Genomic DNA, 15,862 nt, shown 5'->3' on the forward strand with positions numbered 1-15,862 from the left:
CTTTTTTGATCACTTTAGGGTGAAAGTCGATTTTATTCGATATTAGAATGGCTACTCCAGCTTTTTCTGTACCTTTTAACTAGGTTTTTATCCTTCGTCTATCCCTAGTATTCATAAATTTGTTCTTTTCATAGTATCCCAGGTTTCTTGAATGTTTTGTGCCTGGGTTCCTTTAGATCTAACATTTTCTTTGACTGAGGTACCCAATTCTCCTACCTTTTCATCTGAGATTCTCTCTTCCTCTTATATTCTGCTAATGAGGCTTACTTCTGTGGTCGTGGTACAATGTCTTAGATTTTTCATTTACAGTCTTTTTCAGTTTGTTTGTTTGTTTGTTTGTTTGTTTTTCAGTCATTCTTTCTTTGTTAAATCCACTTCTGTACCTACAATTGTTTTCATTATTTCATTCAACTGTATGTTTATGTTTTTCACAGACTTCATTAAGGGATTTGTTCATACCCTCTTTAAAATCTTTGAACATATTCCTAGTAGCTATTTTCAAGTTTTTCTTGTCTTGCTGCATTACTTAGGACATCCTAAAATAGGGTTGTTGGATTCTACTAGAAGCAAGTTGTCTTGGCTGTTCACATTTGTGTTTCTTCACTGGTGTAGGCATCTGGAATTATGATATTATTGGTGTTGATATCTCATGTTTGTTGGTTAGGTGCTCCATTTTTTGGTTGCTGTTATACTCTCTGGATTCTAGACAAGGGTGGTAGCTATGGAAGGTCCACATTAGACCGTACTTCTGCGGTCCATGAGTAGTGAAAATGAATGGAGATACCCTAAGTTTAGGTCCAAGAGGGAATACAGGAAAAGATCTGGGGGACCTGGGTCTGTACCAAAAGACAGAATGCACATAAAAAGAAAATGGAGTGGGAGGAGAGGCTCCTACAAACAGGCTACATTAAGACAAAGAACAAGCCTGTTGAGACATAGATAAAATGGTAGGAGGACCCAGCGTCTATACTAAGAGGTGGAATCCCCAGTATGTTTATATATTGATTTATTAGTACATGGGCTCCTGAAGACAAATTGTTACAGTACTGAGAGTGAATCAAAAAGGATCATAATGGAGGACAAGAAGGAGAATAAATATCACCTACTAAGTCCTAGCCATATGTGGCCACTCAGAAAGAATGTCTTACTTTTTCTATTTTACCTAAAAAGGACTTTAGGACTAGAGGCAACTATTAAGTCAGAAATTTGCAAATCAAACCCAGACCAGTGACTATTTCAAAAGATATACATTAAATAATGTATTACTGAAGTTAGTGAGAAAATGCATAAGTACCAGATATAGTCTTTATATAAGACAATTCATGTACTAATAAATCAGTATATGAATATGCTGAATTATAAAAACATACTGTCTCAAATATCTAATCCCAGAACTTGAGAGGCTGAGACAGGAGGATTGCCCATTGGATGGAGGTCATTTTCAGACTCCATAATAAGTTTCAGGAAAACCTACAGTGAAACTCTGTCTCAAAAAATATATATAACAAACTAATGTTAGGCCTTTTATAATAGAATGATAGGTCATAACATTAGACCCAAATATTTAAATATAGATATAAAAAACATAAATATTTTAGATAAACTTTCAAGTCTAACTTTATGGAACTCTACTATCAGTTGACAGCCAGGGGGTCAACTATCCAGAAAAATGTACCAGCTATAACATGACCAAAAGTTAACTACAGCATTAATTACTCTTATCCACTCTGGCTGTAGGCCTGTGAAAAGTGGATCTACTTCAATTTTTAATATTTATGCAGCAAGTAAAAACATGGTAAAGGCATGATCTATGGGAAGTCTAGTTCTATACAATATCAGGACAATGGTAACTTAGCATTCTTAGCTCCCAAAATATGTGAACTTATCACAATCTCTCCGGGCCTGTACTGTGAGATGAACCCAGATGAGCTCATATAGCAACTCATTTTGATTTTATAGTTGTGTCTTCCCACTTCAAAAAGTTCTCAAAGTTCGTTTCTGTATTTGCACTTTGCTAATACTTTACATCTCATCATACATGACTCACTACATCAAGACAAAGTGGGGAGAAATTCAATACCTTGATTTTATATTAAAACATTTTGCTATTATTAGATATAGAAGCTGAAAAATTGAAGAGAAAAAATGCCATTAAGGAACTTGAGGTTTTCTGGAAGTACTTGGAACCAATCCTGAATTATGAGAAACTTGAAATACATCTCTTTGATGTTGCTCGACTCGAGTACGTGGTCAAGGCAACATATTTTCCTTCTGACTGGTCAGACAATGAGCTGATGGTGAGTCCATTGGTCAACATGAATGAGTGGTCCATTCACAGCTCAATCTGCAGCTGTTCAGTAACCACTGGTAACAATGGCTTTTGTTGGGTTCTCTCATCTTCGGAAGAATGACGGTAACAAGGGCCACTGTTGTATCATAGCCTGATTTTGTAGCTTTTAGTCTGTGGATTAATGATAATAAGATATAGCAGATGCTGATTCTTTTATTAAATTACAACTGGCTCTAGTTCATGCTTTGATAATGATCTAAGTAATAATTAAAATGTGAATATGTATTACTATGATGGTGGCAAATTTAAGTAATAATTAAAATATGAATATGTATTACTATGATGGTGGCAAATTTTACAATTTATTTTATTACATGTTAATCCCTTCCAAAGTATACATTTCAGCAGCAAGCGAGCTGAACTGAAGGCAGAGCCTGTGGGGAGACTCCAGCCTCTGGGGGTTCTTCTGAAAGGATCTGAAAAAAGCTGGATAAAGAGGGTATACTTATAAAGAGACTACTTAGAGCTAAAGAAGGAGAGGGGAATGGAGGGTAGCGAAAGGGGAGAATAAGGAGGGGAGAGAACTGAGGAAAAAAAGAAAAAATGAAAGAGGAAAGAGGGATGAGAAAGAAATAAAGGAAGTGGAAAGGAAAGGGAAGGGAAAGGGAAGAGGGGGAAAGGGAAAAGGAAGAAGGGGGAGGCAAAAGGAAGGGGAAGGGGAGGGGAAGAAGGGGAAGGAAGAGAAGGGAAGGGAAGAAAAGAAGAAGAAAAAGAAAAAGGAGAATGAGGAGAAGGAGGAGGAGGAGGAGAAGGAGAAGGAGGGAGAAGGAGGGAGAAGGAGGGAGAAGGAGGGAGAAAAAGGAGGGAGAAGAAGAAGAAGGAGGAGGAGAAGAAGGAGGAGAAGAAGGAGAAGAAGAAGAAGAAGAAGGAGAACAAGAAGGAGAAGAAGAAGAAGAAGAAGAAGAAGAAGAAGAAGAAGAAGAAGAAGAAGAAGAAGAAGAAGAAGAAGAAGAAGAAGAAGAAGAAGAAGAAGAAGAAGAAGAAGAAGAAGAAAGAAGAAGAAGGGGAGAAAGGGGAGAAAGGGGAGAAAGGGAAAGGGGACAAAGAAAAAGCTGACTAAGAGGACAGAAGATGGTGATTCTGACCCAAAGGGCAATCATGCAGTGAAATCCTCCTATTACTTTGAGATGTATGGCACTTGGCATGAGAAATGAAAGCAGTAAGAGGAGACTGAGACTACCACAGAAATCCACAAACAAAATGCAGAGCTGTTGAGCCCAGTCATAATGGAGACATGTACAAAGCACTTCGACACCTGAGAGTCAGGAAAAATCATGGAAGAGGGGGAGAAAAGATTGTAGGAGCCAAAGCATCAGGGTGTTTACCATGAAATTGTGTCTCTTAGTAATATCAGAAGCTGCAGTCATGAATTCTTACAGACTGCCCAAAAGCGAGCTGAACAAGGACAACACCAATAAACATATCAAACCAAAAAGGAAAAGACCAAGAGGCATCAACCCTACACAACAAGCTATAGGCAACTGAGCAATGATGGAATTGAGTTAAGTGCTCTTCCCCCCAGGAAAAGCACAGTGGTTGCCCAATTCCAAATTATCAGCCCTAAAAATGTCCTCACACTTCCTACTTTGCCTTACTCCTTCTTCCTTTCTACACCTGTTGCAGAAAAGGATCTGCTTCCTTCTGCCTTTTACTTTTCTAAATTGAGTCAGCCCAGTTCCTTATTCCAGAGACATTGTTCTTTCCAATGATGGAGGGCTAGGAACGCTCTTTCTTATTATGCCGAGGTGATATTTGTGGAGAATCTTTTTTCTTGGAATTCCAAAACCCCTCATCAAAGCCAACTTTCTACTATTTTGGGGTAGGTGTTTTTTCCCTCTTGTGCACATATATACACATTTACAACTTAGAGGAACATTTTTTCCTATCATTTAAATCAACATATGGCTACATACTCTTCCAGGAATTGGGTGAGATTTATCAGTCTCTAAAGTCTTTCTTGCACAAGCATGAGAACCCAAGTTTGGATCCCTCACACCTACATAAAAATTGGGAGGGTACAAACTTGTAATCCTGGCACCAGAGGGTCAGTGATAGTCAGAACCCTAAAAGTCACTAGGTAGCAAGACAAGCCAATCAGTGAGCTCCAGTGAGAGACCCTAGCTCACAAAAACAAGCTGAAAAGCATTTGACACCTAGTGTCAACCTGTGGCCTCTCCACATGCTCATGCATACACAAGCATGAGAGAGATAGGGATGGGAGGGAGAGGGAGAAGGAGAGAGGGAGAACTTGCTTGTATTTTTGTTCAGGATGGCTTAAGGAATCCCATGGTAAGATTCCTGAAGCATAATTCCCAGGAAGATGCTAACACATCCTTAAAACAAGTACCGTTTTTCCTTCATAAGTGAGTGTGCTCTCCCATGGGTCTTCTTTAACTTCCAGGACCATGCTGGGAGAAGGTGAGTGGTCCTATGTCCCAAATAGAGGACACACCATTGCTTCATCAGTCTGTAAAGGTGATCGCCATGCTATGATCACAGCATCACCTACAGCATCCTGCTTCCTACACCTGTGCCCACAGCTCCCTCTTCATTAGGAAACATAGATCAGTCCATCTAACTTATTTATTTTGTTAATAAAAATGTTGTGTGGCTCCTTGGCATATACCCAGAAGATGCTCCAACATGTAATAAGGACACATGCTCCACCATGTTCATAGCAGCCTTATTTATAATAGCCAGAAACTAGAAACAACCCAGATGTCCCTCAACAGAGAAATGAATACAGAAATTGTGGTACATCTACACAATGGAGTATTACTCAGATATTAAAAACAATGAATTTATGAAATTCTTAGGGAAATTGATGGATCTGAAGAATATCATCCTGAGTGAGGTAACCCAATCACAAAAGAACACACATGGTATGCACTCTCTGATAAGTGGTTTATTAGCCCAGAAGTTCAGAATTCAGGAAGAAACAAACCACATGAAACTCAAGAAGAAGGAAGATCAAAATATGGATATTTCATTCTTTCTTGAAAGGGGGAACAAAATACCCATGGAAGGAGTTACAGAAACTAACTATGGAGCAGAGACTGAAGGAAAGACAAGCCAGCCTGATATAGCTATCTCCTGAGAGGCTCTGACAGTACCTGACTAATACAGAAGTAGAGGCTCACAGCCAACCATTGAACTGTGTACAGGGTCCCCAATGAAGGAGTTAGAGAAAGAACCAAAGGAGCTGAATGGTTTGCAGCCCCTTAAGACAGACAACAATATAAACTAACTAGTACCCTCAGAGCTCCAAGGGACTCAACCACCAACCAAGGAGTTACATGGTGGGACTGATTGCTCTGGCAGCATGTGTATAGTAGAAGATTGCAAAGTCAATCATCAATGGGAGGAGAGGCCCTTGGCCCTGTGAAGGTTCTGTGTCCCAGTGTAGGGGAATGCCAGGGCCAATAATTGGGAGAGAGTGGGGTGGCAAGCAGGAGGAGGGGGGAGGCAATAGGGGTTTGTTCTTGTTATTTGGGGGGGGTTGTTTTGTTTTGTTTTTGTTTTTGTTTGGTTTTTTGTTTGTTTTTCTTTGTTTTTATTTTTGGTTTTTTTGTTGTTTTTTGTTTTGGAGGGGAAACTGGAAAAGGAGAAATCATATGACATGTAAATAAAGAAAATATCTAATAAAAATTAAAAAATAAAAAAAAATGAAGATACTACATTTTAAAAAATGTGTGGCTTATACAGTGATTTTTCTGTTTGCTAAGAGTTTGGGGAAATTTTTTTTTATAAAGCCACTGAATTTACATTATTGCTTGGGTCTACAGGACTCACCATGTTAAAGACAGTCGTGTGCTGACTTGATTGCTGTGAGTCTGTGAGCAGCAGAGAGACAGGAAAGGGTTTTGTAGAGATGTCTTTAAATTAGGATCAACTTGAGATGGAAGCCTGGATGGTTTCTGGGTGGCCCATGGTAAGAACATGGCAGATCTTTTCTTTTTCTCATTTTCTCCAACATGGCTGTTGGGAGTGGCTCTGGCACACAGGTGCTATTTGGGAGCTCTGTATGCTGCATGCTTCATGAGGGGATCTTTGCATCACTTCCAGTCATGAAATGAAACCATGCTAGCTTGATGCCAAGTTCATTCCACTTTAAAGAAAGGGGCAGTGGCCATATTTAATATTTTACCAAATATAGAATAGAAACTTTACATGATAATTTAACTTCAGAAAAACTATTTTATGTTGAAAAAGTATTATTTGAAATGCTAGTTACAGTAGAAAATTCCTAAGTTCAAAACTAGATTGATGTTCAGTGTGTTTAACTGGACCTTAAAAATATTCAGCTCTTCCAAAGAACCATAGGTTGCCCAGCTGGTCCCTCTAATTTTCTTTCAGCCCATTTGTAAGTAATTGTTGAGCATCTTCTTCATGCCAGGGCTTTGGTTGGTACCCAACAGCAGCAAGCATAGCTTAGACCTATCTCTTTGAGTGAAAAATCCATTATAGAAGGAAATGGAGAAGGCCTACCCCCAAAATGACTTAGCAGTAAAATTGATTTCCAGAAGAAAGGGTCACTTGGGTTTAAATTGAATGTCAATGTCTATTTTAAACTCAGGATTGCTTATTGTGCTTAAAAGTAATAAAGCTGCTTCATGTAGAAGCAGGCCAGGTCCATGGTGGTGCGCTCACACCTATGAGTTGTTAATGACTTCATATCTGCTTTAGAGGCCACCAGTGCTTGAGTGAGTCTTTCTTCCTCCTTGCATGGAGAAAAGCATTTGCATCCTCTGGCTCAAACAAGCAGCCTGTATGTCTGCTGAACTAAGGTAATGAAAGCTTTACGTCAAGTAACTACCAATCAAAATAAGCTAAGAACTCATGTACGACATCTGAAACACCTCAAGATATACTCTGGCTGCTGAAATAATTTGCCAGCCTTCAGCATAGCATTTGCTGATGAATTTTAAAATGAATTTCATAGGTTGTACTAATAGGTCATTGGGCAGAAACTTTACTGTATTTCCTTTAGTAACAAAAATGGAAACTGCCTTTCTGTGCCAACATATGGGTAGACACAAGAGACCTGCTGAAGTTTAACTGAAAACTCTATGGTCCTGATGTGAGTGTGTGAAGCCCAGAGTCAGGTGTGCCATGATTGACAGAGCCAAGCATTTCTCTGGATGTCTGCCAGCCTATGAGTCACTGGCCACAGAGGCTCTCCATTCCACCTCACCCCCTCAACTCAGACATAGGATGGGCCTACCTAGTGCTTCTCTGCCTCCAAACTGACAAATGCAGCCATCTCAGAATTTTCCTACTCCAGGAAATGAAAGCTTAAGTAATAACCATAGCAGATCTATAACTGGCTTGCCAGCTCATAAAAACTGCGGATACAGTCGAAGCAGTAATTTGGATTTCTTCAAGCTTTCCTGCTAACAGTACCACAGGTGAAAACCAGCTCAGTAAAAGGAAAGAAGGGAGCAAAAAGAGAAATCTTCATCACAGATACAATCCTTCGTACTTAGACAATACACAAATCCAAGTGAGGGAATCCACTGCACTCATCCGACTCTTGAAGGAATCATCAACTGCTTGGTTGCTTGTCTTCAGCCAAAGGTATCAAAATTATCTAACAGGTTTTAGGATTTGAAACACCGAGCACAAGAAGCACACTGTAGATGCTAATGAAGAAGGTTGCCTTTCACTGCACTAAAACATTAAGCATTATGGTATTGGACAGCATCAGAACCTCTGTGACGAACATGAAGGGCATGAAGAATTTTATGTACGAAAACTCCCTCACCACCACAATTTGGTGTTTTGGGATCTGGAGATTTGATTTCCTGTAAAAGAGAAATAGGCTTTTCTGGAAAGTTACACAGATTCTATCTATTCTGATAGCGTGACAGCAATGATGAATTATTTCTCACTGGTCCTCTTGCTTGTAGCTTGCACTGGGCACGGAGATCTTTGAAAACATTGCCTGTTTGATGTACGACAGCCTGGACTGGAAGAGGCAACATCATCACTATTTGCAAAGCATGAAGCTCATCAATGTCCCACAGGTGGTTAGCGAGAAAACCATGTTAGAAGCAATCACAATTCCAGAGGTAAGTAAGCGTGAGCTCTAGCATCTGTAGTAATCTTGAGGAATGGAGCGAGTGACTTGAAGTTCATATTTATAAAACATATGAAGAAAAGGTTGCAATAAAGACCTGTGTTGGTGTACTGCTGCCTGTTATGTAGAGGTGTAAGGGTAGAATCAAGGAAACATAGTTAGCAAGAGCAGTCAGAGCCATGTGCTGAGGTCTTTATGAAGCTCCTTATACTGGCTAGTTCTATGTCAACTTGACACAACCTAGAGTTATCTGAAAGGAGGGGACCTCAACTGAGAAAATGCCACCCTAAAATCCAGCTGTGAGGCATTTTCTTAATTAGTGATCGATGAGGGAGGGCCCAGCCCATTTTGAGTGGTGCCAGCCCTGGGCTGGTTGGTGGTCCTGGGTTCTATAAGAAAGCAGGCTGAGCAAGTCATAATGAGCAAGCTAGTAAGCAACACTCCTCCATCCATGGCCTCTGCATCAGCTCCTGACTCCGGGTTCCTTCCCTGTTTGAATTCCTGTCCTGATCCTTCAGTGATGAATTAAAACATGGAACCATAAACCAAATAAACCCTTTCCTTCACAACTGGCTATTGGTCATGGTATTTCATCACAGCAATAGAAACCCTAACTAAGACACTTGTCACCTTGGAAAGTGAAAAAAAAAAAAAAAAAAAAAAAAAAAAACCCTGTCAGCTCAGTGTACAGTGGCCAGCATGTAAAACAAGGGGCATAATGACAAAAATACTTTTAGCACTTGCAGTGCTAGTGCTCAGCAAGATGCTGGCCACATAGCAGGATGTGTCTCCTGCCCCATTTCCTGAAGGGGAGTGTGATGTCAGAGTTTCAACGTGGTGTGAGAGGAATGAGAGCAACAGATACAATCAAAATGGTACCAGCCCTAGTTAGGGTTTCTGATGCTGTTCTAAAACATTGTGACCAAAAGCAGCTTATGGGAGAAGGATTCATCTCATCTTAGAATTCTAGGTCACACTCTATCACTGGGGCAAGGCTGGGCAGAAATTCAAAGCAGGAACTGAAGCAAAAGTCGTGGAAGAATGCTGCTTACTGGCACTTTGGAGCCCGGAGCATCAGGAGTGGCCTCGGACATGAAGTATTGATCTTTTTACATTGATAAGACCTGGTTTTGCTTTGACTCAGTTGTGACTGTGCCTTGGTTTTTCCCTTTGGGGACAAAGTATTTAACCGGTTCTGATTTTACAGAAACCCACAGTAGAGAGACATTGGGTTTCAGAAGAGATAAAGCTTTCAAGTTCTTGAAATATTTAAAGATTGTGGAACTTTTAAAAGTTTGAATGTTTGGGGTTATGATATTGATGCTAATGTGAGATCTTGAAGTAAAACAAAAAGGGAAGGTTATTTCATAGTGTTGTATTCATGTGTCAATCTTAATGAAATAATGGAGGTCAAATGCCTCCATTATTTATCGTTATATTTGTTTTCTTTGAGCCAATCCAGCACTATCCATAGCCATCTCAGAAGGGAGAATTTCAATTGAGAAAATGCCTCTTTTAATTGGCCTATAGGCAAGTCTTCATGCATTTTCTTAATTAATGATTGATGCTGAAGGGCCCAGCCCACTTTGGGCAATGCCCTTTCCTGGGCAGGTGGTCCTGAGGTATATTAAAAGCAAACTGAGCAAGTCAGCATGCAGTTTTCTTCCTGGCTTCTGCTGCAGTTCCTGCTCTGACTTCTCTCAGTGATGGAGTGTGACCTGTGAGTGTAAGAAGAAATTAACCCTTCCTCCCCAAGTTGCTTTTGATCATGGTGCTTTATCACAGCAACAGAGACCACAAATGACTCAGACAGCACCTGAGTTGGAGAACGGAAGGACTGGGAAAGGGGAAGCAGGGATAGAGAGAGAGGGAACTCTGAGCATGAACTGCCCTGTAGAAAACCTGTTGGGAAAGGAGTGCATAATAATATTCTGAAGAAGAGAGGACATGATACCCCAAGATGTGGATGCTATCATGACTCAAACTAAGACCAGGGAATGTTCTGTTTCCTGTTTGCTTTTTTCACACCTTCACTTCTTAGGATCCTACTGGTGGATCTGTGATGTTTGATGAAAGCACTTCTTTTTAATTATTTTTCTTTCAGCCTCCACCAACTGCTCCAGCCCCTGGAAAGAAGAAAGCACAGTATGAGGAGTCACATGCTCCACCATCAGGCATGTGGGAAACCAAGGCTTAAGTACTGCCCTCCCTCCCTCCCTTCCATACTGTGGTCAGCAGCCCCTCCCCCCACTACAGTGTCTACATTGATTCATGCTTCACAGTTCTAACTTATACACAGGATTTCAGGAAGAACTAGAGAACGCCTCTTAACTGGGCAATGTCACTTTCTGCATTTGATAGTGGCTTTTATCATCACAACGGAAGTAGACATGCGGTACTACAATGACCTGCTAAATCCAATTCCAGAGGAATTTATTTCTGTGTCCCTGATACTGCACTGCATGGTGGAACAGGTGGGTAGAGATTGAAGCTTCTCCCCTGGCAGCATCCTTGACTAACTTATCTCTCTTCACTTCCAAGCTTTAGGATGATTTTGAAGTTATACACCAAATACCTGGGATGCAGAAGTCAGAATATGTCAGATAGAACTAAGATTTGCTTAATCACCAACTTCAGTCCTCTCTCTCTCTCTCTCTCTCTCTCTCTCTCTCTCTCTCTCTCTCTCTCAAACACACACACACACACACAAAACACACACACACGCACACACACACATTGGGCTCTAGAATCATTCATTTAACATTCCCCAAAGCTTGGGTAGAATATATACTTAAAACTGTCCTTATATGGAGGTGCTGATTAATTTTTTGTGTCAGCTTGGCACAAACTAGTCACCTGGGGAGAAAGATCCAGAATTAAGAAATTGCCTCAATCAATTGACCTTGGGCATGTATGTAGAGCATTTTCTTGATTAATGATTGATATGGGAGGGCCCAGCCCACTATGGGAAGTGCCATCCTTGGGCAGATAGTCCTGGGTTGAAGAAGAAAGCAAGACAAGTGAGCCATGGAAGCCATAAGTTTCAGGTATCTACATTAGTTCCTGCCTCCATGTTCCTGTCATGAGCTCCTGCCATGAGTTCTTGTCTTGGCTTTCCTCCATAATGGACTGTAACCTGAAAGCCAGAGGAACTATCTCACTCCCCAAGTAGCTTTGGTTGGTGTTTTATTATAGCAACAGAAAGGAAACCAAGACAATAGGGTTATTTTAATAAGGAAGAAAAGCACTTAGATAAGGGATCAGCTTATTAATGTCCTTTAATCTTTAAATATTTATTTATAAATGTGTGTCTGTGTGAATGTCTTCATGTATGGATGTATATTGCTTATGTGAAGGGACCAGTGGAGGCCAGAAAAGGCAATTATATCTCTTGGGAGTGAAGTTACAGGTGCTTGAGAGCTGCCTGATATGGGACCTGGGAGTATTTGTTCGGTTTGGTTTTTGGTTTTGGTTTTATGTGTACCGACTCCCTTGATTTTCTAGACAGTTTAGCTTTCTAGACTAATAGCTTCCTTTACCTCAGAAGGTTTTAGTGAGAACAATGGTTTTATCATGTCAATGCATTCAAAACAAACAAACAAACAAAAAGCTCGTCTCTAAAACCTCTGAGTCTTGTAGTTTTGTGACTTTATTTACCATAGACTCTCCTGTTTCACTCAAATCAAGTCAAAAGCAGGGACTATCCCATAATCACCTGCTAAGTCCCAGTTAACCAGAAGGATGGCTGATGAGCTCCACCTTGCCCCCTCATCTGACAGACTCCCTGGAGATATGTGGAGATGAATAAATATCTGACAGTTACGGGATAAGGAAACCAAATTATTGAAGTAATGGGATGCTACCCACAGGACTAGAAGTTAGAGCTTTGATGCTCAGAGATGGAGCAGTTTTAACTGTTCCTCTAGGATGCCAATGAATCCATGAAATAATTGAAAGGTATGAAGCAACAACAGTAATGAGTGTTCTGAAAGACTGAGCATCACCAAAGGTAAAGAAAAGAGGACTCTTTCCTCCCAGAGCAGTGATTCTCAACAAGGAGTCTTCTTGCTTCCTGGTAGACGCTTAGCAGCGAGTGAAAGAAATTGGTTCAGACAATGGGAAGGGGGCACTTGCATCACACAGAGGCTGAGGACGCTGCTAAATATTCCAGTGTCATGGAGCAGCACCCCCTGAAAATTCCAAATATTCAGTCCAAACTGTCACTACTGCAAAAAGTGATCAACTTTGTAGAAGAGTACAAAATTACAACAACAATGCGAATGAAGGCTAAGGGGCATGTGGAGCTGGTGGTCTGTGCCACCAGACAGAAGAACTGGTAAGGTTAAAAGAAAGCCGGTTCAAAACCCCAGTAAGCCTCATAATTAAGAACGGTAGGTGTTAGAATCAGCTCCTGGCCAGGCTCTCCCTGTCCTGGAGCATGTAACCACGATACCCCACTAAGAGGACCATGACAACCAGTCACATAGCATTTAAACCTGGAGGTCTCCATGGTAATGAGGTATCTAGATAGGTGTCTAGATATAGAGTGTTTAGTCAATGAGTGTCCCTTGCTAGGCATTCCTTCCTATCAAAGGTATGTAATCCCTGGTTCACCCTGACTAAGACATATGCATTCACATCTGCCATGAATAAAACAGTTTAGACAAACAAGGACTGTCTTCTTTATCAAGGACCAGCTCAAGGTATGGGGAGGCCTTCATCAGAAAGAGCTGTGCCTAGATCTTCTATGAAAGGCCTCTCTTCCAGCCCCTCCTTACTTTTGGCAGTTCCTCCGAGCCAAGCTAGATTCTACCCTGTTGCAACTCCTCACGGGTCCCAGCAGCATCTGGGTGTACAGGAGACTGAGAACCAGATCTCACTGTTTCCTGCCTGGAAGAACATAGACAGGGACCCCATCTTAAACTGTGTTCTGCCCCCTGAGTGACATCCCTGCGGCGCTCCAGTTCTGAGCGAGACAGAAACACAGCCCGTCAGAAGGGTATTTATTCATGTTAGGTCTTTGGTTATATTCCAGCTTCTCTTACTCCCCCCACCCCAAGCAAACTTGAACAAGGCATTTAGTCTTTCTAGACCTCGCTTTGCCCTCATTAAGGTAACAATTACCTAACACCGATCTCACCTTTTGACATTTTTCTATATTTGAAAAGAGAAATGAGGGCTTGGCCTGTAGTTCCCATTCCTCGGTTCAATCTGTGTGGAGTTGGATTGACCATGTAAGTCACTCACCTCCGTTTTATCCTCTACCAATCGGAAAATACTATATGTGCCAGACAGTGCTGTGACGCTCAGGGGAGTGGATGTGCCTGCAGACGCCCCGCAGTACCTGGAAGGTGGCAATCACGCTGCTTAAATATACATTGAATCCAAAGTCTTATGAGCATCATCTTCAGGGCCTAATGAAAAAGAACAAATACTTTTAAAAAAAAATCAGTACTGTAACTTTTACTATTATTCTTAGTTTGTGTCATCTATTTTAAGGCAGTTGTTAAAATTACATCTCATGTGATTACAGATTGCAAACATTTTCTCCTTAATTTTGGCATCAGACATTTTGCGGCCATTAGTACCAATGTTTCGATGGACCCGCTTCCTCCTCATTAAGAGCAATGGGAACGCATGCACATCATCAGCAAAGAGCTGAGTACTAACCTATTTCCTCCCTGCTGCCGTCCTCAATAGGTTATAGCAACTGAAGAAGATCTCATCCCGCCAAGTTTGGTGGAGCCAGCCCCCAGAGCAGACGGGTTAGACTACAGAATCGCAGCTCACATCGTGTCGATCCTGCCTTCACTCTGCCTCTCCGAAAAGGAAAAGAAGGTCCGAAATTGAGTGAGCCAAAGAGCTTTTGTACTTTGAAACAAACAAAGTGTGCATTATCTCATTAAGTTGATATTATTTTAATTTAAACAGAATCTCCATGAGATATTCTTAACTGAAGGAGAGAGTGAAAGCAAAGCTCCACCTAAAGGCCCCCTCCTACTGAACTACCACGACGCGCATGCCCACAAGAAGTATGCACTGAAGGTAATAACCAGGCCACCTCCCTCCCATAGCTGATGTAAGGAGGTGTGTTTGTAATTCATTCGTTGGGGGGGAATCTCATTGGATGATCTGACCAACCAATGTTAATGAGATGTAGTGTATAGAATAGAAGGTAGATGGAGGCTCAGAAACAGAAGTAGACATGAGTAAAGTATGTCAGCAAAGAGCACTTGGCCTAATCACAGGGGTCCAGTTAACCACAGGGTTGATTGTCACCACCATTACATGTGCTTTAAACTTTTATAGTCAGGTACTGAAAAAGTAACTTGCAGTAAGAGTACTTGCAACTGGTCCAGAGAACCCAAGATAAAGGTATTAAACCCATGCATGTCAGGGAGCTCGGAGCTCAGAGTTGGGTGTAACTCCGGCTCCTAGGCGTCTCTTCTGGCCTCCAAGGGCATCCACACACAGACATGCACATATACACGCAAATACAAATGAATCTTGAAAAAAATTAAAGGCATTTTCTTTAAATATCTGCTGCTATGAAATACTAGTGGAGGCCAACAAAGGATCTCAGAGAGGACAGATAAATCCACTCCAAACTTAGGCTGCTTGTCACCAGGAACGGAGTCTCACTTGTGTCTGTGTTTCAGGAACTTCTGGAAAAATAAGAACTCGCTTTTTTTGACCTTATTACAAATATAAATTTGTCCAATACTCAATGACCCCTGATTTCCCCTGTTTCCAGATGAGAGTGAGGAGATCACATTTGGCCTTCTCCATATACATAAGGCATGTGACAGCTCTCGCTAGCATCTTCTGTCATGTTGTGTTCTCTCTTTTTTTCTTTTCTTCTCTTTTTTCTCTCTTTTTTTTTTCTGTTTTTGTTTTTGTTTTTGTTTTTTTGGTAAGGACCAAAAGAATTTCGACCCAGTTCAAGTTGAGCAGGAGATGCAGTCCAAGCTGCCATTGTGGGAATTCCTTCAGTTCCCTCTCCCCCCTCCGTGGAACAGCACCAAGCGGCTTGCCACTATCCATGAGCTCATGCATTTCTGTACGAACGGTGAGTACCTTGCTTTGGCTTATATCCAATTTAATTAATAGCCCTTAAATTGTACCCTGATTCCCAAAAAGCATTTTGACCATTGCAAGGCCTTCCAGAGGCCTTGGTGATGTCACTAGCCATGTGGAAGCTCTGGTGAGAGACATTGTGTGCTTTGTTGTAGGAGATTTTCTTTCCCTGGTGTTTTCTTAATCCCCTGAGCCACACTCTTCCCCCTGGTGTCATTAGAGGTGACGTCATCCAGGAGGAATGGTTCATGTATCTGTAAAAACTTAAAAATGAACAAGAACCTCTGGTCTCAAGTTACCATAGTGCCTTTCTCAGAAAATAGACAGACAGACAGGCAGGCAGGCAGGCAGGCAGG

The 15,862-nt window shown here is 41.2% G+C and overlaps 1 protein-coding gene across 2 annotated transcripts in view; it reads left to right on the forward strand.

Moving 5' to 3' along the window:
* The window catches only part of Spag17 (sperm associated antigen 17), a 219,822-nt gene that overhangs the window by 87,156 nt on the left and 116,804 nt on the right, over positions 1-15,862 (forward strand). The window contains exons 7-13 of one of the 2 annotated variants that reach the window (XM_031374969.1): positions 2,116-2,297; positions 8,260-8,421; positions 10,534-10,603; positions 10,791-10,903; positions 14,130-14,267; positions 14,361-14,474; positions 15,348-15,498. In XM_031374969.1, the coding sequence (XP_031230829.1) occupies positions 2,116-2,297; positions 8,260-8,421; positions 10,534-10,603; positions 10,791-10,903; positions 14,130-14,267; positions 14,361-14,474; positions 15,348-15,498 (930 nt within the window). The remainder of the gene's footprint in view (positions 1-2,115; positions 2,298-8,259; positions 8,422-10,533; positions 10,604-10,790; positions 10,904-14,129; positions 14,268-14,360; positions 14,475-15,347; positions 15,499-15,862) is intronic. The other variant, XM_031374970.1, reaches the window with a different exon arrangement.

The sequence above is a fragment of the Mastomys coucha genome, unplaced genomic scaffold, assembly GCF_008632895.1.
Source record: "Mastomys coucha isolate ucsf_1 unplaced genomic scaffold, UCSF_Mcou_1 pScaffold16, whole genome shotgun sequence".
NCBI classification, from domain to species: domain Eukaryota; kingdom Metazoa; phylum Chordata; class Mammalia; order Rodentia; family Muridae; genus Mastomys; species Mastomys coucha.